The 26,973-nt window shown below is 44.5% G+C and overlaps 1 protein-coding gene across 1 annotated transcript; it reads left to right on the plus strand.

Annotated features, from left to right (window-relative positions):
• Positions 1-8,936: 8,936 nt before the first annotated feature.
• si:dkey-72l14.3 (Glyco_hydro_56 domain-containing protein) lies at positions 8,937-26,899 on the plus strand. Its single transcript, XM_056299508.1, has 7 exons — positions 8,937-9,542; positions 15,037-15,285; positions 15,755-15,901; positions 16,890-16,976; positions 17,839-18,033; positions 26,453-26,668; positions 26,828-26,899. The coding sequence occupies exons 1-7, from the start codon at positions 8,937-8,939 to the stop codon at positions 26,897-26,899; spliced, it is 1,572 nt and encodes a 523-aa protein (XP_056155483.1).
• Positions 26,900-26,973: the final 74 nt, after the last annotated feature.

The following is a 26,973-nucleotide window of genomic DNA, read 5'->3' on the forward strand; positions in this document are numbered from 1 at the left end:
GTACAAACCCTAATTCCAATGAAGTTGGGATGTTGTGTAAAACGTGAATAAAAACAGAATACAATGATTTGCAAATCCTTTTCCACCTATATTCAATTGAATACACTACAAAGACAATGTATTTAATGTTCAAACTAATAAACTTTATTGTTTCTTGCAAATATTCACTCATTTTGAATTTGATGCCTGCAACACGTTCCAAAGAAGCTGGGACAGGGGCAACAAAAGACTGGGAAAGTTGAGGAATGCTCAAAAAACACCTGTTTGGAACATTCCACAGGTGAACAGGTGAATTGGAAACAGGTGAGTGTCACGATTGGGTATAAAAGGAGCATCCCCAAAAAGCTCAGTCGTTCACAAGCAAGGATGGGGCGAGGGTCACCACTTTGTGAACAACTGCGTGAGCAAATAGTCCAACAGTTTAAGAACAACGTTTCTCAACACACAATTGCAAGGAATTTAGGGATTTCATCATCTACAGTCCATAATATCATCAAAAGATTCAGAGAATCTGGAGAAATCACTGCACGTAAGCGGCAAGGCTGAAAACCAACACTGAATGCCCGTGACCTTCGATCCCTCAGGCGGCACTGCATTAAAAACCAACATCATCCTGTAAAGGATATTACCACGTGGGCTCAGGAACACTTCAGAAAACCATCGTTAGTTAATACAGTTCATCGCTACATCTACAAGTGCAAGTTAAAACTCTACCATGCAAAGCGAAAGCCATATATCAACAACACCCAGAAACGCCGCTGGCTACTCTGGGACCGAGCTCATCTGAGATGGACTGAAGCAAAGTGGAAAAGTGTGCTGTGGACTGACGAGTCCACATTTCAAATTGTTTTTGGAAATCATGGACGTCGTGTCCTCCGGGCTAAAGAGGAAAAGGACCATCCAGATTGTTAAGAGCGCAAAGTTCAAAAGCCAGCATCTGTGATGGTATGGGGGGGGGGTGTTAGTGCCCATGGCACAGGTAGCTTGCACATCTGTGAAGGCACCATTAATACTGAAAGGTACATACAGGTTTTGGAGCAACATATGCTGCCATCCAAGCGACGTCTTTTTCAGGGATGTCCCTGCTTATTTCAGCAAGACAATGCCAAGCCCCATTCTGCATGTGTTACAACAGTGTGGCTTTGTAGTAAAAGAGTGCGAGTACTAGACTGGCCTGCCTGCAGTCCAGACCAGACCTGTCTCCAATTGAAAATGTGTGGCGCATTATGAAGCGCAAAATACGACAACGGAGACCCCGGACTGTTGAGCAACTGAAGTCGTACATCAAGCAAGAATGGGAAAGAATTCCACCTACAAAGCTTCAACAATTAGTGTCCTCAGTTCCCAAACGCTTATTGAGTGTTGTTAAAAGGAAAGGTGGTGTAACACAGTGGTAAACATGCCCCTGTCCCAGTTTTTTTGGAACGTGTTGCAGGCATCAAATTCAAAATGAGTGAATATTTGCAAAAAACAATAAAGTTTATCAGTTTGAACATTAAATATATTGTCTTTGTAGTGTATTCAATTGAATATAGGTGGAAAAGGATTTGCAAATCATTGTATTCTATTTTTATTTACATTTTACACAACGTCTCAACTACATTGGAATTGGGGTTTTTACTTTTTCTGGTTTTGTTTATTTTTTTAATTTCCAGCGCCCACTCACCGATCACATACAGCAAATAACTTTTAAGCCTCCAATTGTCCACTGAACAAACTGAACAAACTTTTTTACCGACTTTAACTGAAGGTTTTAATGAAAATCTTGCCAAGATTTTGACTGGTACAGCCCTGTGTGGACTACGACGAAGGGGGAAGCGAGCCGGAGCACTCGTTAAAACTGCGACAGCTGGGATTTAGAACCGCGTTCCAGCAAGTCCACCCGGCTAATGTCTGCAATCTGCAATAGAGGCTTTGAAAGATGGCCCACTCAGATTCCATGTCTCCAGTCTCCCTCGGGATACATGAGAACTCATTCCGGAGGTGGGACTTGAAGATCTCACGGACAGGGGCCTCCGCCAGACGTTCCCAGTTCACCCTTACTACATGTTTGGCCCACTCAGATTCCATGTCTCCAGTCTCCCTCGGGATACATGAGAACTCATTCCAGAGGTGGGACTTGAAGATCTCACGGACAGGGGCCTCCGCCAGACGTTCCCAGTTCACCCTTACTACATGTTTGGGTTTGCCAGGTCTGTCCGGCAGCTTTCTCCACCATCTGATTCAACTCACCACCAGGTGGTAATCATTCAACAGCTTTGCTCCTCTCTTCACCCGAGTGTCCAAAGCATATGGCCGCAGATCTGATGATGTGACCACAAAGTCTATCATCAATCTTTGGCCTAAGGTGTTCTGGTACCAAGTACACTTATGAACTACCTTATGTTCAAACATGGCGTTTGTTATGGCCAGTCCATGACTCGCACAGAAGTCCAGTAATAAGGCTCCGCCCGGGTTCTGATCGGGGAGACCATTCCTCCCAATTACGCACCTCCAGGTTTCTCCGTCGTTGCCCACGTCAGCATTGAAGTCCCCCAGCAGAACTATAGAGTCCCTTGGCCATCTCCAGCCCCTCAGCTCAGGCTCCTTCCCTGCCATAGAGGTGACATTCCACATCCCGACGACCAATTTGCGATGCCGGAAGTCGGCACGCCCCAGTCCTCGCCTTTGCCTGCCGCCTGGACTGCATTGTGCTCTACCCCAATGCTCATCTCCATGTGTGGTGGGTCCTCGGGGTGGTGGCTCCATGTTGTTTTTTCAGGCTGGGCCCGACCGGGTCCCTTGGGCCAAGGCCTGGCCATCAGATGCTCACTGGCGAGCTCCCTTCCCAGGTCTGGCTCCAGGAGGGGGCCGCAGTTTCCCTTTTCTGGGTGAGGTGCTGTATCTCTGGTGTTCTTTCATTGTGTTTCTTAGGAATCACTCTTAGTTTGGGCCATCCCCTTGGACCTATTTGCCTTGGAAGACACTACCAGGAGCTATTGCCCCTGACAACTCAGCTCCCAGGATCACAAGGACACCCAAACCCCTCCACTGCCCTAACGTCTGTGGTCATGAAATTCTTCGAGAGACAGGTGTTGGCCCACCTGAAGGAAATCACAGGCCCCCTGCTCAAACCCCTGCAGTTTGCCTACCAAGCAAACAGGTCAGTGGAGGATGCAGTCAATATGGGATTTCACTACATTTTCCAACACCTCAGCTCCCCAGGGACACATGTAAGGGTCCTGTTTGTGGACTTCAGCTCAGTGTTCAACACGATCATCCCAGATATCTTCCACTCCAAACTCACCCGGCTCACTGTACCATTCCCCATCTGCCAGTGGATTAAAAACTTCCTGACAGACAGGAGGCAGCTGGGGAAAATCGCATCCAGCACCCGGACAATCAGCACTGGCGCCCCTCAGGAATGTTTGCTCTCCCCTCTACTCTTCTCCCTCTCCACAAATTACTGCACCTCAGGTGACCCATCTGTTTAACTCCTGAAGTTTGCGTATGACACAAACATCATTTGTCTTATTTCGGATGGTGATGAGTCTACACATAAATGGGAGGTTGAACAGCTGGCATGAAACAGGCTTGTACTGTCTCATAAAGAATTTACTTGACTCACTGGATTATATATATATATATATATATATATATATATATATATATATATATATATATATATATATATACACTACCGTTCAAAAGTTTGGGATCACCCAAACAATTTTGTGTTTTCCATGAAAAGTCACACTTATTCACCACCATATGTTGTGAAATGAATAGAAAATAGAGTCAAGACATTGACAAGGTTAGAAATAATGATTTGTATTTGAAATAAGATTTTTTTTACATCAAACTTTGCTTTCGTCAAAGAATCCTCCATTTGCAGCAATTACAGCATTGCAGACCTTTGGCATTCTAGCTGTTAATTTGTTGAGGTAATCTGGAGAAATTGCACCCCACGCTTCCAGAAGCAGCTCCCACAAGTTGGATTGGTTGGATGGGCACTTCTTGCGTACCATACGGTCAAGCTGCTCCCACAACAGCTCAATGGGGTTCAGATCTGGTGACTGCGCTGGCCACTCCATTACCGATAGAATACCAGCTGCCTGCTTCTGCTCTAAATAGTTCTTGCACAATTTGGAGGTGTGTTTAGGGTCATTGTCCTGTTGTAGGATGAAATTGGCTCCAATCAAGCGCTGTCCACTGGGTATGGCATGGCGTTGCAAAATGGAGTGATAGCCTTCCTTATTCAGAATCCCTTTTACCCTGTACAAATCTCCCACCTTACCAGCACCAAAGCAACCCCAGACCATCACATTACCTCCACCATGCTTAACAGATGGCGTCAGGCATTCTTCCAGCATCTTTTCATTTGTTCTGCGTCTCACAAACGTTCTTTGTGATCCAAACACCTCAAACTTGGATTCATCCGTCCACAACACTTTTTTCCAGTCTTCCTCTGTCCAATGTCTGTGTTCTTTTGCCCATCTTAATCTTTTTCTTTTATTGGTCAGTCTCAGATATGGCTTTTTCTTTGCCACTCTGCCCTGAAGCCCAGAATCCCGCAGCCGCCTCTTCACTGTAGATGTTGACACTGGTGTTTTGCGGGTACTATTTAATGAAGATGCCAGTTGGGGACCTGTGAGGCGTCTGTTTCTCAAACTAGAGACTCTAATGTACTTATCTTCTTGCTCAGTTGTGCAACGCGGCCTCCCACTTCTTTTTCTACTCTGGTTAGAGCCTGTTTGTGCTGTCCTCTGAAGGGAGTAGTACACACAGGTGTAGGAAATCTTCAATTTCTTAGCAATTTCTTGCATGGAATAGCCTTCATTTCTAAGAACAAGAATAGACTGTCGAGTTTCAGATGAAAGTTCTCTTTTTCTGGCCATTTTGAGCGTTTAATTGACCCCACAAATGTGATGCTCCAGAAACTCAATCTGCTCAAAGGAAGGTCAGTTTTGTAGCTTCTGTAACGAGCTAAACTGTTTTCAGATGTGTGAACATGATTGCACAAGGGTTTTCTAATCATCAATTAGCCTTCTGAGCCAATGAGCAAACACATTGTACCATTAGAACACTGGAGTGATAGTTGCTTGAAATGGGCCTCTATACACCTATGTAGATATTGCACCAAAAACCAGACATTTGCAGCTAGAATAGTCATTTACCACATTAGCAATGTATAGAGTGTATTTCTTTAAAGTTAAGACTAGTTTAAAGTTATCTTCATTGAACAGTACAGTGCTTTTCCTTCAAAAATATGGACATTTCAATGTGATCCCAAACTTTTGAACGGTAGTGTATATATATATATATATATATATATATACACACACACACACATAGTGATAGTAGCTTTATTGACAGCTGGTGATTGCTTATGACATTAAATAGGCTTGTCCTGTCTCATAATTTACTTGACTCACTGGATTATTTTGCTCCTTATTTGTTGAGCACTTTCCTTACCACTGAGTGTTTCTTAAAAAAAAAAAAATATATATATATGTATATACATATATATATATATATATATAAATATGAAGATGTGTGTTGTAGTGTTTTTATTCTATGTTAAGTACATGGAGAGAGCCATGAAACCGGAGTCAAATCCATGTATGTGCAAAATTACATGGCCAATAAACATGATTCTGATTCTGATTCAGTCTAATCACCTTAATCCCTTGATACTTCAACAGGATACTCCAAATTACTCCTCTTGTGGATGGATCGAAAATAAATCAGTTCAACAGAGTATGTTATTTGTATTTATTTCTGTATTATTTCTGTAGCCCAGCATAAGAGTAAAAGCGTAGTATTTCCAATCCTTTTACAGCCTTGGCTTGCTCCTTATGTTGATTTAGTGAAGCAGAAGAGAAGAGATGATCATTGTCACACTTTCAATGGTTCTTTGATATTGAATGAAACTACTTCTACTACTTTCGGCTGCTCCCGTTAGGGGTCGCCACAGCAGATCATCCTTTTCCATCTCTTCCTGTCTTCTGCATCTTCCTCTGTCACACCAGCCACCTGCATGTTTTCCCTCACCACATCCATAAACCTCTTCTTTGGCCTTCCTCTTTTCCTCTTCCCTGGCAGCTCCATATTCACCATCCTTCCCCCGATATATCCAGCATCTCTCCACACATGTCCAAACCATCTCAGTCTTGCCTCTCTTACTTTGTCTCCAAACCGTCCAACTTGAGCAGTCCCTCTAACATAATTATTCCTAATCCTGACCTTCTTCGTCACCCCCAATGAAAATCTGAATATCTTCAACTTTGCCACCTCCAGCTCCGCCTCTGTCTTTCCGTCAGTGCCACTGTCTCCAAACCCTACAACATAGCTGGTCTCACAACAATATTGTAAACCTTCCCTTTAACTCTTACTGGTACCCTTCTGTCACAAATCGCTCCTGACACTCTTCTCCACCCATTCCACCCTGCCTGTGCTCTCTTCGTGACCTCTCTTCTGCAATTCCCCTTTACTTTGGACAGTTGACCCCGAGTATTTAAACTCATATGCCTTCATCACCTCTACTCCTTGCATCCTCACCATTCCGCCGTCCTCCCTCTCATTCACGCATAGGTATTCAGTCTTGCTCCTACTGTCTGTCAGCCTGTCCATCACCACTGCAAACAAGAAAGGGCTCAGAGTTGATCCTTGGTGTAATCCCACCTCCACCTTGAACCCATCTATCATTCCAACCGCACACCTCACCATTGTCACACTTCCTCATACATATCCTGCACCACTCCTACATACTTCTCTGCAACTCTCGACTTCCTCATACAATACCACACCTCCTCTCTCGGCACCCTGTCATATGCTTTCTCTAAATCTACAAAGACACAATGTAACTCCTGGCTTTCTCTATACTACCCAATCAACATTCTCAAAGCAAACATCACATCTATAGTGCTCTTTCGTGGCATGAAACCATACTGCTGCTTGCTAATCGTCACCTGTCCTCTTAACCTAGCTTCTATTACTCTTTCTCATATCTTCATGCTGTGGCTGATCAACTTTATACCTCTGTAGTTGCTACAGTTCTGCACATCACCCTTGATCTTGAAAATCGGTACCAGTATGCTTCTTCTCCACTCCTCGGGTATCCTCTCGCTTTCCAAGATTGTGTTAAACAATCTAGTTAAAAACCCCACTGCCATCTCTCCTAAACATCTCCATGCCTCCACAAGTATGTCATTGGGACCAACTGCCTTTCCACTCTTCATCCTCTTCATAGCTTCCCTCACGTCCTCCTTGCTAATTCACTGCACTTCCTGATTCATTATCCCTGCATCATCCGACCTTCTCTTTCTCACATTTTCTTCCTTCATCAGCCCCTCAAAGTACTCCTTCCACCTTCTCAGCACACTCTCCTCACTTGTCAGCAAATTTTCATCTCTATCCTTGATCACCCTAACTTGCTGCACATCCTTCCCAGCTCGGTTCCTCTGTTTAGCCAATCAGTACAAGTCCTTTTCTCCTTCCTTAACGTCTAACCTCTCATACAACTCACCATATGCCTTTTCCTTTTCATTTGCCACCTCTCTCTTCGCTTTACGCTGCCAACCTCTTCCTCTGTGTACTTTGCTGTACTTCCTCATTCCACCACCAAGTCTCCTTGTCTTCCTTCCTCTGTCCTGATGACACACCAAGTACCTTCCTAGCTGTCTCCTTCACTATTTCTGCAGTGGTTGCCCAACCATCCGGCAACTCTTCACTACCAGCCAGTGCCTGTCTTAACTCCTGCCTGAACTCCACACAACAGTCTTCCTTCTTCAACTTCCACCATTTGAGCTTCGGCTCTGCCTTTGCTCGCTTCCTCTTCTTGGTCTCCAAAGTCATCCTACAGACCACCATCCGATGCTGCCTAGCTATGTTCTCCCCTGTCACCACCTTGCAGTCTCCCACCCCTTTTAGATCACACCTTCTACATAAGATATAGTCCACCTGTGTGCACTTTCCTCCACTCTTGGATGTCACTCTGTGTTCCTCCCTCTTCTTGAAATATTTATTCACCACAGCCATTTCCATCCTTTTAGCAAAATCGACCACCATCTGTCCTTCCACATTTCTCTCCTTGACACCATACCTACCAATCACCACCTCATCACCTCTGTTCCCTTCACTAACATGTCCATTGAAGTCCGCTCTAATCACCACTCTCTCCTCCTTGGGTATACTCTCCACCACATCATCCAACTCACTCCAGAATTCTTCTTTCTCTTCCATCTCACACCCAACTTGTGGAGCATATGCGCTGATAATATTCGGCAACACACCTTCGATTTCCAGCTTCATACTCATCACTCTGTCTGACACTCTTCACCTCTAGCACACTCTTGACATACTCTTCCTTCAGAATTACCCCTACCCCATTTCTCCTCCCATTTGCACCATGGTAGAAGAGTTTGAACCCACCTCCGATACTCCTGGCCTTACTCCCCTTCCACCTGGTCTCTTGAACACACAGTATGCCTACCTTTCTTCTTTCCATCATATCAGCCAGCGTTCTCCCTCTACCAGTCATAGTGCCAACATTCAAATGATATTTGAATATTGGCACATTTGAATGTTGGCACAAAAGTCATAGTGCCAACATTCAAATGATATTGAATGAAACCAAATAATCAATTATTCATTTGCAGTTGAAGTTTAACTTCAACCACTGCTAAAATGAGATTTCAGAACCAGAATCCGAAACCAAATCAGTTTTGTTTGCCAGCAGGTTTACATGTACAAGAAATGTAACTTGATATGTTGCTCACTATAATACTTAGAAAAAAAAGCAATACACATATAGAAGTTTGTTCTTTGTATATTTAGAAATAGTTAAAGTACTAATTTTCAATTGCTTGATGGAGAGATGGTCCTGCTCTTGTTTTCCAGGAAAATGAGAGGCCCTGAAGGCCTAAAGAGTTGAAAGACAGACGTGGCTGCTCCAAATGGCGTGGGCCGAGCCAGCGTTAAGTCCAAACTCTAAGTCAACCCCACAACAGAGGAACCAGAGATTATACATCACAGCAAGGACTTTTACATCAACTGTCCCTCGAGTTCATCTTCAAGTTTTGCTCCTATTAGTCCTCTTCTTCTCCTCCCTGCAAACAGTCCTGAGCATTCCACCCCAGCCTGCCCGTGCCCCTCTTCTGTCTGGCCAACCTTTCATCATCTTCTGGGGGATTTCTGATTCTTCCTGCTCCAGTCGGCCGGACCTTGGGTCCTTTGGAATGGAAAGGGAAGGCCGTGTAACAGTTTTTTATGAGGACACGTTGGGAAATTATCCTTACTTTGTAGACCGAGATACACCAGTGAACAGCGGTTTACCGCAGTACACACGTCTGCATGACCACCTCCAGAAGACAGGGGAGGACTTGGTGGCAGCGCTACCTACCCCAAGGTACCTGGGGCTGGGTGTGCTGCGCTGGGCAGAGTGGGTCCCCCAGTGGGCAAGGAACAGAGAGACGCAAAAGGTGTACTTGGATGCGTCCAGAGCCCTGCTGAAAGCTTTCTTTCCAAATTGGACGCCCGAGGAGGTTGAGAAGTGGTCACAGGTGAGGAGGAAGAGAAGTGAGGAAATGGGGAGGGGAAAGAAGAATTAGAGATGGAGAAAATAGTGTGCATACATAAGAATAAAAACAGGATTGCTATCTAGCTTTCTTTGTCAAAATAACTGTCTAGTAACATAAAATCTACTATTAGCATGGCTATTGCTTATGTACAGTGGTGTGAAAAAGTGTTTGCCCCCTTCCTGATTTCTTATTTCTTTGCATTTTTGTCACAAATGTTTCAGATCATCAAACAAATTTAAATATTAGACGCAGATAACACAAGTAAACACAAAATGCAGTTTTTAAATGAAGGTTTTTATTATTAAGGGAAAAGAAAAATCCAAACCTACATGGCCCTGTGTGAAAAAGTGATTGCCCCCCCCCCCTGTTAAAACATAGATTAAGTGTGGTTTATCACATCTTTGGAAAGCTGAGTTAAATTTCTCTAGCCATACCCAGGCCTGATTACTGCCACACCTCTTCTCAATCAAGAAATCACTTAAATAGGACCTGCCTGATAAAGTGAAGTAGACCAAAAGATCCTCAAAAGCTAGATATCATGCTGCGATCCAAAGAAATTCAGGAACAAATGAGAAACAAAGTAACTGAAATCTATCAGTCTGAAAAAGGTTATAAAGCCATTTCTAAAGCTTTGGGACTCCAGCGAACCACAGTGAGAGCCATTATCCACAAATGGCGAAAACATCGAACAGTGGTGAACCCTCCCAGGAGTGGCCAGCCGACCAAAATTACCCCAAGAGCGCAGCGACGACTTATCCAAGAGGTCACAGAAGACCCCACAACAACATCCAAAGAACTGCAGGCCTCACTTGCCTTAGTTAAGGTCAGTGTTCATGACTCCACCATAAGAAAGAGACTGGGCAAAAATGGCCTGCATGGCAGAGTTCCAAGACGAAAACCACTGCTGAGCAAAAAGAACATGAAGGCTCATCTCAGTTTTGCCAGAAAACATCTTGATGATCCCCAAGACTTTTGGGAAAATACTCTGTGGACTGACGAGACAAAAGTTGAACTTTTTGGAAGGTGTGTGTCCCATTACATCTGGCGTAAAAGTAACACAACATTTCAGAAAAGGAACATCATACCAACAGTAAAATATGGTGGTGGTAGTGTGATGGTCTGGGGCTGTTTTGCTGCTTCAGGACCTGGCAGATTTGCTGTGGTAAATGGAACCATGAATTCTGCTGTCTACCAAAAAATCCTGAAGGAGAATGTCCGGCCATCTGTTCGTGACCTCAAGCTTAAGCGCACTTGGGTTCTGCAGCAGGACAATGATCCAAAACACACCAGCAAGTCCACCTCTGAATGGCTTAAGAAAAACAAAATGAAGACTTTGAAGTGGCCTAGTCAAAGTCCTGACCTGAATCCGATTGAGATGCTGTGGCATGACCTTAAAAAGGCGGTTCATGCTCGAAAACCCTCCAATGTGGCTGAATTACAACAATTCTGCAAAGATGAGTCGGCCAAAATTCCTCCACAGCGCTGTAAAAGACTCATTGCCAGTTATCACAAACACTTGATTGCAGTTGTTGCTGCTAAGGGTGGCCCAACCAGTTATTAGGTTTAGGGGGCAATCACTTTTTCGAACAGGGCCATGTAGCTTTGGATTTTTTTTTCCCTTATTAATAAAAACCTTCATTTAAAAACTGCATTTTGTGTTTACTTGTGTTATCTTTGTCTAATATTTACATTTGTTTGATGATCTGAAACATTTAAGTGTGACAAACATGCAAAAAAATAAGAAATTAGGAAGGGGGCAAACACTTTTTCACACCACTGTATTTGACCAATTCAGATTGCTACCTGTAGTATTGTCTTCATTTGAAGAGTCTAAATTCAATAGACAAAAAATGAATTAGGGCCACAACTGTTAGAAGACACATACAAGAGTTATTGAAAAATCAGTTACGTTAGAGGAAACGTCAAGAGGACCGTCTTTATGCATGCTTAATAATCCAGGCAAGAAAATAACAGAAAGTTGAGTCAGTTCATCTGAACACAACGTTTATTGAGTGAAAGGTTTCATCACTCATCTAAGTGACCTCTTCAGTCTCACCTGACTACAGGTATCCCCACCCTTATGAAATGAAAGCCACCTTATTTGACATTGTATTCTTACAACGAATTATATTCTTGCAATGAATTTGTTCTCTGCATTTAACCCATCCTATTGTATAGGAGCAGCGGGCAGCTGCAGCGCCCAGGGACCAACTCCAGTTCTTCTTTCCATTGACTTGCTCAGGGGCACAGACAGGAGTATAAACCCTAACATGCATGTTTTTTTGATGGTGGGAGGAAACCGGAGCGCTAGGAGGAAACCCACACAGACATGGGTTGAACAGGCAAACTCCACACAGAAAGGACCTGGGTTGGAACCCAGGACCTTCTTGCTGTGAGGCAACAGTGCTAACCACGGGACACTGTGCCGCCATTAACAATACAGTGGCATAACGACCGAAAACAACAATCGGTTTCATATGCAAACTGCTGTGACTTTCAATTGCAATGTGTATTATTCACAGAGGATTTGGGAATGGTTGCAATCACAGCATTGTAAGATGGCGACAGATGTACCCTTAGCCCCCCCCCCTCCCCCGGTTCAGTGATGGTCATTCCCTCTTCATATAAATGGCCTCTTTGACTCACCATTCAAACTAGCGTTCCTCCCTATCAAGGATGTTCACATTCTCATCCTTGAAAGAGTGGCCACTGGCATGTAGATGGGTGTAGAATGCGGAGTCCTGCCTGACACGCTAGCTCTTCTGTGTTGTGCCATCCTCTTGGCCAGCATCTGTTTGGTTTCCCCAATGTACAAGTCATGGCAATCCTCCCCGCACTTAACGGCATATACTATATTGCTCTGTTTATGCCAGTGGACCCAATCCTTGGGGTGGACCAATTTCTGGCACAGCGTGTTTTGGGGTCTGAAAGCAAATGATACACAATGTTTGGAAAATACGCATCTCAACTGTTCTGAAACTCTCGCCACATACGGAATCACCAAGCGTTTACGCTTAGGCAGCTGTTGTCCTTCTCTCTTCAATCTCCTGGTGCACTGTTGAAATTGGTCCACCCCAAGGATCGAGTCCTCCGTCACAAACAGAGCAATATAGTATATGCCGTTAAGTGCTGGGAGGATTGCCATGACTTGTACATTGAGGAAACCAAACAGACGCTGGCCAAGATAATGGTACAACACAGGAGAGCTAACACATCAGGCCAGGATTCCTCAGTCTACACCCATCTACAGGCCAGTGGCCTCTCTTTCAAGGATGAGGATGTGCACATCCTTGATAGAGAGGAACGCTGGTTTGAATGGGAAGTCAAAGAGGCCACTATGTGAAGAGGGAATGACCATCACTGAATCGGGGGGGGGGGGGGGGGCAACAGCGCTAAGAGTACATCTGTCACCATCTTACAGTGCTGTGATTGCAATTATTGCCAAATCCTCTGCGAACAGTACACATTGCAATTGAAAGTCACGGCAATTTGCATATGAAACTGGCCGTTGGTTTCAGTTGTTATGCCACTGTATTGTTTATAAGGGTGGGGATACCTGCAGTCAGTTGAGACTAAAGAGGTCACTTAGATGAGTGCTGAAACATTTCCAGAGAACCATTGTAAAAAAGGTAACAGAGGGTAGTTGGGATGGAAATCACAGATCTCAGACACCAGAATTGATTGGGAATAATCCTGTGCACTCACAGGTGGACATGTCATATGCACACTGCTAGCATCTGCATCAAACACTCCCTCGATCAGTCTGGATTACATCCTTCTTCTTAATCCTCTTTCCCCGTCTGTTTCTATGTTGATCCCTTATCAGATACATGTTGTCATTGTTTGTTTCCGAGTCGCCTTGTTTCATTTGTGGCGATTGTCCTCCTCTTGGAGAAGCGATGCCGATTGGTTGTTTAGCTGATCAAACATGCCCAAGAGGGGGACCGATGGTGGCTATAAATGTATAACAAAAACCCTGTGCTCTTGTCATCCCACAGATCATCCAAAGGATGGAATTATTATAAGCGGTTCTTGAGGATTAATAAAGATTGCCTTTGCAGGTGGAGAATCTGAACTCCATTTGCAGATTAATCCTGTCTAGGACACAGTGGCATACAAAGTCCCTGTGTTGTATGCCAAGCCTGCAAACAGCACAAGTTTAAAACAATAAAAATAGAAAAAATAAAATAAAAGACAGATGGGAATAGAAAGGAAGCAAAGAGGATAATGGGTATGTGAGAGAAAAAGGTAGAGAGAAAGGAAGTTCCAAGGAAGGAACAGGCATTGAAGCATCAATGACTCAGGAAGACAATTACAGAAGGTAGAAGGAAAAAAGAGAGAGACTGTGGGGTGGGGGGATGAGGTGGTATGTGAGGCTGTACACCGAGAGGGCTGAAAGTTTTATCCCTTACAGGACCATTAACTGTGAACACTTCTTTGAGCCAAAAAACTCACAGGGGTGCCACACTAGCTGACTGACCCTGCACCCTGACTAGAAATCAAAACACCAATTAAAATACACCAAATTGTAAAAACAAGTAGTGTATCTAGAACAGCATCTAAAGCCTACTTTTCTGAGCTCTTGAGAAGTAAGGAGGGTAGTTTCAGCGATAAGAGGAGAATTGGCAGTCAAAAGGAATGTTTATATTATTCCTGAATTGCCTCGTTTGTCATGATGGAGATTAAAGGATAATTCTGTCGCTTTACAACTTGAGTCTTATTTTCATAGTTTTTGCCTTTGTGCTTATCAATCATACCGTTTCACTCAACAGCGTCATTTTGGAGAGCTCGGCATGGGACCATCGCTGGACTTCGCTAAAATGGTGTCTTGAGGGCAATTCATTCCTTCCATGTTCATGAGGGTCCGCTTTGGTCCCCGTGATATAAATGTCATCATCTGGCAATGTCCATCAGGGTCCTCGTGGATCCCTATGTGGACTTCCGCCTACAGTCCAAAATACAACGAATACAATCATCAGACATGTTCCAAGAAGTCCAATTTAACCCAATTATCTAAACCCCGTTTAGAACTGTAAACAAAAATGAAAGTTAAAAGTTATAACTGGAAATGTCCAATATTATCAACAATGGTTGATTGCATTGCTGGTTCAACATGCAGGAATGATTATCTTACGTATTGTAGGCAGTAGTAACAGTCGATAAACTACCCAGTGCAATTGAAAAATTAGTGATCATGGGAAATAATATACACTGTCTATCTGAGCATTAAGGGGTTTGTTGTGTTGAAAGGACAGGTAAATGGATCATATTACATAGCCCCATAAGATGCCATTGTAACCACGTTCAAGAGCTCCACAATGAAACCCGTGAGAAAAATGTCATAAGTGATTATCACGATGGCAAAAACTATGAAAATAAGACCATGGTTGTAAAAAAAAAAAAAAAAACACAAAACAGCATGAGCCTTTAATTGTAAAACAAAACAATCTCATCTCATGTCAATAATGTCACACAGGTCGACTTCGAGGCGGCAGCCCAGTCCATACTGATTGAGACTCTCCTGGAGGTGCAGAGACTACGCCCCAAAGCATTATGGGGTGTTTCTCCTTATCCAAGCTGCTACGAAGCCGACCCTTCCCAAACCCCATTAGCCAATTACACAGGCAGGTGTCCTGCTGCAGAGATGGCGCTCAACAATGAACTACAGTGGCTGTGGAAACGATGCTCTGCCCTCTACCCGCTCCTAACCTTGGAAAAGCTACAAGTAGGGATCCTAACATATGATCAAGTTTTGCAAACTTAGCATGAAAGCAAAACCCATGGAAATTGAATAACTGAAAAAAATACATACAGAGTCTGTCTGATCTGCAACACAAAGGTTGTGTACCTGAAGAGATCATTGCCTTACCTGCAAGCTGAAATATTTACCATATTCTTCTTTTGAAACACCTTTCTAAAAGTATTTTTAAATGTTTATTTCCTTAAAAGCAGTAATCAACCAGCAGATGGGGTTAAAAAGAGACGTAATATGCACTCCTCAAACCTCATCAACCACATTTGGTTTATTCATGCATCTGCTGACTGCTGTTGGCAATCTCGAAGAGTTGAAAATTTGTTTCTGCATCTGTGTAAACACGTATCTGTAAACCTGGTTGAGTTCTCGTGAGGTTATATTGATAATATTGCTTTGTTGGTGGTCAGCGTGGATAACAGTTTGTACAATTTATCTGCAGGGCGGGACTACAGGCTCCAGGCTCTATTTGTCCAACCAAATCAGAGAAGCACTGAGAGTGGCTTCTCTGGCTGGGACAGTGTATGATCTACCTGTTTTCCCATTGGTCAAGAGCGTCTATGTCGCTACTAATACTTTTCTGTCACAGGTGAGCTATATTTAATGTCATCTATATTATGTTTTGGTCAGCACTGCTGAATTAGAGCACAGCCTGGCGGCCTGTCCAGGGTGTCTTCCTGCCTGCCGCCCAGTGACCGCTGGGATAGGCTCCAGCATCCCCGCGACCCTGAGAGCAGAATAAGCGGTTTGGATAATGCATGGATGGATGGGTATTTATACTGATGTTATACATTATATGGTGTAAATATAGTATAAGGAAAATGTATGCTAATCAGAGGAGATAAAAGGACAGCAGCTGCCTAAAGGACAGAGATGCCTTTGTGCAAGGCACTCTTAAAGTACTTACCTTTTTTCATTTAGCGGATGCTTTAATCCAAAACATGTTTGCCAGAGTCATCAATGAGCATATATATTTGTGTGTCTCCTTCTATCGTAGCGCGTTAAATTGCAATTATAGCCAAAATTAAACTTACAAAAAAGCTGGAAAATGCCTCGAGTCAGTATGACAGACATCATTCATTGCCAAGAGTGTATGTCAGTCATGTCAAGTGCAAATAGTGTAAGTGTGAAACAGGCAGCTCACCAACATGGACAAATGTAATAGGACACTATTCAAATTACAAATTAACTGGACAATGCAACAAATCAGTTTAACAGTTATGCTTAGAGACCATCTATGGATTAAGGTAGGCCTGGAAAAGGAAGGTTTTCTTACTATGTACCACACAGTCACACAGAATGCTCCGTAATGTCCTCTGTTTTAATCTGGCCTCAAAGCCGTGTTTCTCTGTTTTCTCCTCTTTCTCAAACCTGTTTTCTTGTTACTCTCCACTGTCTTGTCTTTGGCAAAGTGTAAAATAAAAAGTCTTAAAAACAAGTGTCTCAACTCTGATTGACTGAACCCAGGTTCCCTTTAAATGCTGATGCTGCTATGGCATCGGCATCAAGCTACCTGGAAAAAAATCCTCATCTTATGATGTTCAGCTGTTTCAGTGACGGTTGTGATGTGTCTACAGGCAGACCTTGTCAACACTGTTGGAGAGAGTGCTGCCATGGGGGCTGCAGGAGTTGTTATCTGGGAGAAAGATGAGACAAAAACCGAGGTATTTCGTCAAAACATCCATGTATCTGTTTATCTATGTATCAATCCATGTGTCAGTCCATCTATGTATCTGTCAATCTGTCTGCCCGCCATCCAACCTTGTAGTTTTGTGGCACAGTAGGCCCCATACTAAACAGTGCCCCATTTAATCCTGACAGAGGATTACTGTTCCTGTTGTGTCCTTGAACGTATCCTTGAATGTTTCTGTAAGGTTTTGCCAACATGAAATTGGATTTTTAGAGAGAAAAAAAATCCGGTTCTAACTGACTTGTTCATTTGATACTTAATTTATATACTTAACTTAATACTTAACCCTTCTAGACTATTTTTTTACCCCCCCCCCTTTTCTCCCCAATTGTATCCGGCCAGTTACCCCACTCTTCGGAGCCATGCCGGTCACTGCTCTGCCAAGCCGGGGAGGGCTGCAGACTACCACATGCCTCCTCCGATGCATGTGGAGTCGCCAGAGCTCTGCTTCTTTTCACCTGACAGTGAGCAGTTTCGCCAGGGGGGACGTAGCATGTAGGAAGATCATGCTATTCCCCCCAGTTCCCCCTCACCCCCGAACAGGTGCCCCAACCGACCAGAGGAAGCGCTAGTGCAGCGACCAGGACACATACCCACATCCGGCTTCCCACCTGCAGACATGGCCAATTGTGTCTGTAGGGACGCCCGACCAAGCCAGAGGTAACATGGGGATTTGAACCAGCAATCCCCGTGTTGGAAGGCAATGGAATAAACTGCTACACCACCCGGATGCCCCTAATTCATCATTTTTTTTTCTTTTTTTCCCCCACAGTGCCTGTTCATCCACCTAAACTCTCTTCCAATTTTGTGTTTCTGTATGTCTACCCATCTCCCAGAGAGAGTGTTCAGACCTGGCCGAGTTTGTACGTCAGGTCCTCGGGCCGTACTCCATCAACGTTACAACGGCATCTCGACTCTGCTCATCCTCTCTGTGTCAGGGAAGGGGTCGATGCATCCGTCAGAACCCTGAAAGTGCTGCCTACCTTCACCTCCCACCCCCATCCAACGTAGTGGAGAAGGTGACAGAGAAGGTGAGATGGATAATCTTTAAATATTTAAAATCTCGTTCTTTTGAAATCTTGAGCATTTTGATTTTAAACTCCATCAACAACTGAATTGTTGATAATTACCTAAACAATGGAAAATGTCTCAACACACTTTTGGCTACCAACTCAATGTTACTTCAAAAAACAAAAGGATTAAGACATGTCTTTATGCATGCTCAATAATCCAGGTTAGAAAATCACAGAAAGTTGAATCCGTTTATCTGGACATAATGTTGACTGAGAATGTTTCATCCCTCATCTAAGTGACCTCTTCAGTCTTAAGACTGATGTCGATTAGAGACATGGGTGTAGACTGCGGCACTTGCCCAGAGGATTGCCTTGCCATGACTTGTACACTGGGGAAACCAATCAGACACTGGCCAAGAGGCACAACACTAGAGAGCTAACGCGTCAGGCCAGGACTCCGCAAGTCTACACCCATCTACAGGCCAGTGGCCCCTCTTTCAAGCATGAGGATGTGCCCATCCTTGATAGGGAGGGACCTGGGTTGGACGGGGAGTCAAAGAGACCGTCTATATGAAGAGGGAACGACCATCCCTGAACTGGGGGGGGGGGGGTCTGAGAGTACATCTGTCGCCATTTTACAATCCTGTGATTGCAACTATTCCCCAACCCTCTGTGAATAGTACACATGGCCATTGTAACGCTACTTTTGGTCGTTTTGCCACTGTGTTGTTTATAAGGGGGGGGGGATACCTGCAGTCAGCTGAGACTGAAGAGGTCATTTAGATGAGTGATGAAACGTATCTCTCAACAAACGCTGTATCCAGATGAACTGATGCAACTCTCTGGGAAGGATTAAGACATTGCTGAAGACAACTGTAATGATAGTGCTACTATTTACATTACACAAGTAATAAAAAGATGCCAAATAAAGTCATTCTGCTTCCACACCTTATCATTTACAAACAATTGTTTTCAGGGCCAAACAATGACAACTAACTAATACCAAAAACAATTGTACGTGTGCCTCCCATCCCCCAGTTTCCATGCTAAGCTGGTAGCCTTTTTGGGGGGGGGTTGGAGATTTCTCTTTGGTAGAGACGAAACAATTTTCATTTTTCAAGAACCACTTATATATCACAACTTTACACACACCGCACGGTTACCAACATTGGCGGCGCCAGCGGATTTTTATTTGGGGTGCTCAGTCGGAGCTCGACTATGAATTGGGGGTGCTCCGGAACTGTGGATATACCAGTATATACGCACGCACGACCAAAGGCAATCGCACGTGTTAAGAATGGCTAAAACTGAGCAATGCAAAAGTGAGACAGAATCAGACTCAAAACAGCGCGCGCGCGCACTGTATGCACACACACAAACACACACACAGAGCGCGGGTCAGCGACAGAAACCTCATCAGACCTCGATCCAGATCAAAACCAAAACTGTACAAGCGCGATAAAACAACGCGACTGCCTGCCATTTCTCTCCAACATCCCAAAAACCGTCACAAACTGTCAGACGTCCAGCATAACATACATCTCCAGGTACAGAACAATGCTGCCGGCTCCCTAGTAAGCAAACACAGCTCATAAAATAAAGAATAACTTACAGAATATAAATAAAGAACAATGGTGACGCATGAGAACAACTGTTATATGGCAATGCCTGACCTAGTAATACAGCGCCATTATAAGACAAGTCACTCACCATTGGACGTCTTCATACGAGAACAACGCGTCTGTATTTTGATTGTTGGCAAATGCATCGATGATTTCATCAGCATCTAAATCTTTGTCTTCCTGGTGTTTATGGCCAACAATGCCAGGCTACTGTTCCTGCTTCATTTTGAACTCCGTCCGCGCCTTCACTGAAAATGTGTGCCCCGCACTTTCGTGACGAGCCTTAAACTTGGCCGTAGCTTTTCGCCAGTTTTGGAAGGCGGTGATGGTGAACGATGACTCGGAGTGAAATCCGTGCTGACCTGGTCGTAAAAAAAAAAAGCCTGCATGCAAAACAAAAAGCTGCATCTTCGGTGATGCTGTATTCCAGCCAGACAGATTGCTCGAACCAGATTCTACTGAAACGTCTTTGCTGAGTCCCAAACGTCTGTCATCGGTATGCTTTGACAATTGGACGTCTTGGCCCTTCCTTCTGTGGTGTATTGGATCGAGCACCCGAGTGCTCGATTGTGTTGGACTGTCACCACTACTGAGTTCTGTAATACTCTGGTCGAGCCTAGTAGTGTGTGATGTCTCCGTCAGTAAAGATCAGACTTGTGCCGCATCCTCGTCTCCGTGTACTTATATATAATAGTGATTAAGTTAGTAACCCACGAATAGTAACACTACAATAGTGTACATAAGAGAAGTCACAACATGGTGTCAGAAGACGGAGTTACGGTATAATTCGAGGGCGGTACTTCAACGAGTTCGCTGGTAGCTGAGGCAGCTAGCTAACACGTGCTAGCCTGCGCACAAATATGGAACAGTTCAAGCCGCCACCACCGCTGATAATTACCGGGAATGTCGCAGAAAACTGGAGAAGATGGGAGCAGCGTTTCCAGCTGTACATGACCGCTTCAGGTGCGTTGGATAAGGAAGAGACGGTTAAAATAGCCATTCTGCTTCACACCATCGGCGAGGAGGCGCTAGAAGTGTATAACACACTCACCATCATCCCAGAAGGAGACGACGAATCGATGGAGGACGTTCTGAAAGCCTTCAAGGACTACTGCAGCCCTCGGAAGAACGTCGTGTTCCAACGCCATCAATTCTGGTCGCACACGATGTCAGCAGGAATATCGGTGGACAGATTCATCACAGAGCTGCGCCAGAAGAGCAAAGACTGTGAGTTTGGCAGACATGAAGAAGACATGATAAGGGATAAATTAGTGTTCAGCATAAATGATGCCCGTTTGAAAGAAAGACTGTTACGTGATAATGAGCTTACTTTGCGCAGGGCCGTAGAGATATGTAGATCAGCCGAGCTCGCTAAGTCACAAATACAAGCGATGCAGACGTCACATGTTGTCCAAGACGCCTCAGTGGATGCATTAAAGAAAGCAACAGGGCAAACGCGCACGGGCAGCTGGAACAAGAACAAAACGAGCAGCAAGAGGCATGTAACAACAACTCTCTGCCACAAGTGTGGAAATAAACATGAGCCCCGTCAATGCCCAGCTTATGGTGCAGTGTGCCACAAATGTGGTAAGAACAATCATTTTTCCAAGGTGTGTAAATCAAGCACTGAAAAAAGCGGCAATTACAAGACAAAGACAGTGCATAATCTAGAAAGTGAAATTGATTCCTTATATATAGGCATGATTGGAAAATATAAAAACAAAGCAGCCCACCAAGCTAAAAGCACTGTATGGCGTGAAACAGCCACGGTCAGAGGCGTAGCAATTAACTTTACATTGGACACAGGCGCCGATGCAAATGTGCTTCCTATGCGCGTATTCCGGCAGCTACCAGGTCCCGTTCAGTTACGGCCCACAGAGACTGTGCTGATTGCTTTTGGTGGTGCACGACTACCCTCAGATGGTGTTGCATCTCTAGATTGCCGCACATCAAAGCATACGGCTATATTGGACTTCCATGTGTCTAGCCGAGCTGACAAGCCAATCCTGGGTGGAGATGCGTGTGAAGAGCTGCAGCTGGTGAGAAGAGTCGAGGCGCTTGCAGTGGAGTCCCCACAACCAGCAAAACCTCCGGCCACCAAAGAGGAGCTGCTGCGGAGGTATGCGGAGGTCTTCACAGGATTAGGCGAATTTCCTGGAGTTCATCACATACACATTGACCCCAGCGTCACGCCTGTGATTCACGCGTGCAGGAACGTACCACTCTCCATCATGGACTCACTAAGAGAGACACTCACAGACTTGCAGAACAGGAAAGTCATAACTCCTGTCAATGAACCTACAAAATGGGTGAACAGTCTTGTTGCTACAAAGAAAAAAAATGGTGCGCTAAGGGTATGTTTGGATCCTTGCAACCTGAATGAGGCAGTCAAGCGTCAACACTACTCCATTCCTACACCGGAAGACGTGCGCAGCAGGCTAACAGGAAAATCCATCTTCTCCATCCTAGATGAAAAGGATGGATACTGGCAGATCAAGCTAGATGAGCCGTCGTCTAAGCTATGCACCTTCAACATGCCGTGGGGCCGGTTCCACTTCCTCAGACTCCCATTCGGGATCAAATCGGCCAGCGAAGTGTTTCAACAAAAGAACTGTGAGACCTTCGGCGATATCCCAGGTGTGTACATTATAGCAGACGACATGATCATCGCAGCGTCATCAGAGCGGGAACACGATGAAATCCTGCAGAAAGTAATGGAGAGAGCCATGACCGCACATGTGAAATTTAACAGGGACAAGATCCAGTTTAAAGTTGATACTGTAAAGTACATGGGACACGTCATCACGGCAGCAGGACAGAGAGCTGACGACACAAAGATCAAAGCGATTGTCGACATGCCAACCCCGGAAGACAAACAAAGTCTCCAACGTCTGCTGGGAATGACAAAATTCCTAGCACAATACATACCAAATGAAGCCTCACTCACGGCACCCCTCAGACAGCTGCTCAAGAAGGATGTAGCGTGGCAATGGTGCCCATACCACAGCTCAGCGCTAAAGGCACTAAAGACCATCCTCACACAAGCCCCTGTGCTGAGATACTACGATCACAAGCAGCCTCTCACTCTACAAGCAGACTCCTCAAAGGATGGACTGGGAGCCTGTCTGATGCAGGACGACCACCCAGTGTGCTATGCCTCACGAGCGCTCACCGACACAGAAACGAGGTACGCACAGATAGAGAAAGAGTTGCTCGCTATAGTGTTTGCTGCTAAGAGATTCCACCAGTATGTCTACGGCAGACCAGTAACTGTCCAGTCCGATCATAAGCCTCTGGAGGTCATCATGCGCAAGCCGCTGAGCAAAGCACCTGCGCGGCTGCAAGGTATGCTTTTACAACTGCAGAGGTATGATCTGAGTGTAACATACACACCAGGCAAGCACATGTACATTGCCGACACACTCTCACGCGCTACAGCTAGCAGAGAAGGTGACCATATTGATGAAAACCCTTGTGATGAGAGAGTTGTGTATGCCTTGGATGCCACAGATGCCTTCAGCGAGGAAACACTCAGCCAATTAAAGAAAGCAATGGCAGCAGATAGCGTGCTGCAAGCTGTGTGTGAGAAACACAAGAAAGGCTGGCCCATGAAAAAGAAAAGTTTGGACAGAAAACTACACGCCTACTGGGCAGTAAAGGACATTATAAGCATGGAAGATGACATTGTCTTGGTCGGAGACAAAATCATCATACCCCAGAGCTTCAGGAGCACGATTTTGGAGAAGCTGCATCTTGCACACCAAGGAGTGCAGTGCACAAAGGCCAGAGCAAGAAAGTCTCTCTACTGGCCTGGCATGGCACGAGATATAGAGGCAATGGTGGAAAAGTGCGTGCAATGCCAGCAGCTACAGCCCAAACAGCAGGCTGAGCCACTTATGCCGCATCAGGTCCCAGAACTGCCATGGATGAAAGTCGGAGCTGACATCTTCGAGCTACACGGTCAGTCATACCTGTTGCTAGTTGATTACCTAACCAAATATCCTGAAGTGCTCAACATATCTGACAAAACAGCATACACAGTAATCCAGAAGATGAAGTCTGTGTTTGCCAGACACGGGATTCCTAGGGAGATAGTGAGTGACCATGTCCCATTTGCCAGCTATGAGATGAAGTCATTTGCAGCTTCATGGGAGTTCAAGCTCACACACTCCAGCCCAGGTTTTCCCTCTTCAAATGGCATGGCTGAGAGAGCCATAAAGACAGTGAAACGTGCTGAAGAAGGCAATGCAGACCGGCACTGACCCACATCTGGTGCTGCTGTCACTGAGGAACACACCGGTGACAGGACTGGACGTATCACCTGCACAAATGTTGATGGGGAGAGTTCTACGAAGCACACTTCCGTGCTCCAGTGCTGTGCTGACACAATCAGTCCCACAGCACATTCACAGCAAGAACCTGCAGTTCTGCCAAAAACAACGTTACGACCAGCGTGCAAAGCCCCTGCCAGTGTTGACCCCAGGAGACACCGTACACATGCAAACACGGCGCGGCTGGGAGCCTGCCGTTGTCATCCGACAGCGAGATGAACCACGGTCCTACACTGTGCAGACACCGGCTGGGAGGATGCAGAGAAGGAACAGGCGACATCTGAGGAAGATACATCTGAGCCTATTCAGAGACACGGACAGTGATGAACATTTTGACTCAGAGGTACAACCCTCACCCTCACAAGCGCCTGTGCCAGTCGACTCACCACCACATGACCTGCCACCACACGACCCTCCTCCGGTGACTACAGGCAGTACACCCACATGCTACACAAAGTGCGGCAGAGCAGTTAGGCGCCCTGCCAGATACAATGACTAACCTCAGGGTTCTTTTGTGTGATCATTCAAGTGTTTATCAAGAAAAGAAAAAAAGAAAAAAGAAGGTGAAACAAAGAGTACAAGGTGTGTTTAACCTGAAATGTTGCAAGATTGCTGAATGTTCAAAATGTTTACATGCTAACCACCAGAATGTGAAAAGGAAATGGTTTATGTTGTTTAATGAGAGTCATCTGTCATTTAAAAAACATGCTTTATTAATCATTGAAGTATGCAAGTAGAAAAGACTTGTTCAGTGTTGATGCCATAGTGTTAATGGTTCGGTAAAGGGTCTACTGTTGAAGCAACTGATGAGTAGGCCACATCTCAGTTGGAAAAGAGGGATGTGGTGTATTGGATCGAGCACTCGGTGCTCGATTGTGTTGGACTGTCACCACTACTGAGTTCTGTAATACACTGGTCAAGCCTAGTAGTGTGTGATGTCTCCGTCAGTAAAGATCAGACTTGTGCCGCATCCTCGTCTCCGTGTACTTATATATAATAGTGATTAAGTTAGTAACCCACGAATAGTAACACTACAATAGTTTACATAAGAGAAGTCACAACACCTTCCTGTGGAATCCACGTTGGCCGTAGCATCGTGAAACGGATTCTCCTCCTGCTTTAGCGGATCTGGTTTCAGCAGACTCGCTATCAACAGCTGCGGGTCGATCATCCACAAAACGTGGCCTTTTGGAGACCAAGAAACGAACCATTTCGGACGATATGGATCACTGACATAACCCATAAAAACATTGCCCACTGTATTTCATTACTGGTTCAATACTTCCTGTTTGCTCGAAATATGCGCGTTGAGTGGCCGTTGCAGCTAGAAAAGCGCTATAAAATGCAACTTGATTGATTGATTGATTGACTGATTGACTGACCTCTGCGTTGAGAATGCGCCTTCGATCATTAAACATGCCCAACCAGCCATTAGCCAACCACACCTGCTATTTTAAGCGCGATCATTAAAATGCGTGGGGGTGCTAGCGTACGTATACCGTAAATAACGTATTATCGGTCACCTATTAATAGGATCAGGCCGGTCCTAGTAATAGATGACCGATAAAGACCAGATAATGTCACACAGTCGAACATTTAATTTAATTTACAATTAACTTATTGTAAACTGATTAATTACTTTATTTTGTAACTTAGTCACATTTCATTTTTTCACTGAATAAAATTAATTGTTCGACTGTGTGACGACCAGATAATGTCACACAGTCGATTAAATTTTATTTGGTGAAAAAATGAAATGTGTGAAGTAGTTCTAAAATTTCTTGGGGTGCTATGCCCTTTCTCAAAGCGCCACCTCTGGTTATCAAGTTTGTCAGTTTCTACTTATGTATCTCTTAGCTGACACAAACAAACAAAGCCATGCATATGAACCCTGCAAGGTTGTCAAGAGTGTAGGTTCACCAGCGGTGTTGCTCAAAGGTACACAGGCAGTGTAGGTGAATCCAGCAACCGATAGTGTGCATTGTACTCCTGATGTCATCTTCAGTTTTATACAAATCTCCTGTGATTTTAATAAATGGTCTTGAGATTTTGCATAGTCAGCATTCCATATTGTCATCTACTGGGATTCAAACAGGTTGAAGCTCTAATTCAAGGCCATCCTACCGTCCATTTGAAATTAGGAGTTGTGAATGGGATGATGACACAACTGCTAGGTGCTTACCATTATTAACAACAAGTAAAACATCACATAAAACTGTTACTTAGACAACATTAGGAAACAAAATTTATATTCACATTTATGATAAGCACTCCCCCTGGAATAAACAGTATAATGTACACGATGTACTCATTTCAAATGAGACTTCGATTGGGATTACAAACTGATACACATTTCGGTAAGATATAAAAAAACGCAAGAGTATTACCAAACAAAAATGCATAATATTCAATCACAAGATTTGCTTTTAAATTTATTTTGATTTCTTTAAAGCTGTAACCATTTTGTGATATTTACTCTTTTAGGCAGAGTTGGCAAAAACTACAGTCCTACCAGAAACAGCTGTTAAACCTAATGTGCCAGATCCAGCTGAGATATGGAAGAAAGACTTTCAGTGCCAGTGGTTCGAGACTCCAGATGGGGCCATCTCTGACCAGCAGTCCCCAAAGGATGGAGCTCCTGTTGGGGGACTAGGAATATTAGAGGCTGAGGATCTAACTGGGCCTACTGGATCATCTACGGTGAAGAGCATCTCTATTGATGAACTCGGGAGAAGCAGCATGTCTGGCACACAAAGTCTAAAACCCTCATTGGAAGTACCCTTAGACCATGGTACAAAGCCACCGAGTGCCTGGGTACTGACTGTTCTTCTGTTGTTAGTTGTTCTGTTGTGTTGTTAGACTCCTTTGCCTGGAAACTTAGAGGAATCCAAGCATAGCAACTGGGGAAAAATGTCTCCCTACCAGAGGTGATTGATTTAAGCCCCCGACTACTGAAGTGTCCTTGAACAAGATGGTGATTGCCTATCGGCCTAGAGGTATGTTAA

This window comes from Lampris incognitus, chromosome 2 (genome assembly GCF_029633865.1).
Source record: "Lampris incognitus isolate fLamInc1 chromosome 2, fLamInc1.hap2, whole genome shotgun sequence".
NCBI lineage: Eukaryota > Metazoa > Chordata > Actinopteri > Lampriformes > Lampridae > Lampris > Lampris incognitus.

Excerpts from the sequence above, each read along its gene's own strand:
- si:dkey-72l14.3 (XM_056299508.1), top strand. The coding sequence starts at position 8,937 with ATGGCGTGGGCCGAGCCAGCGTTAAGTCCAAACTCTAAGTCAACCCCA. Across the intron at positions 15,286-15,754 it reads TAACCTTGGAAAAGCTACAA|GGCGGGACTACAGGCTCCAG; the intron begins GTAGGGATCCTA and ends ATTTATCTGCAG. Across the intron at positions 18,034-26,452 it reads TGGAGAAGGTGACAGAGAAG|GCAGAGTTGGCAAAAACTAC; the intron begins GTGAGATGGATA and ends TTACTCTTTTAG.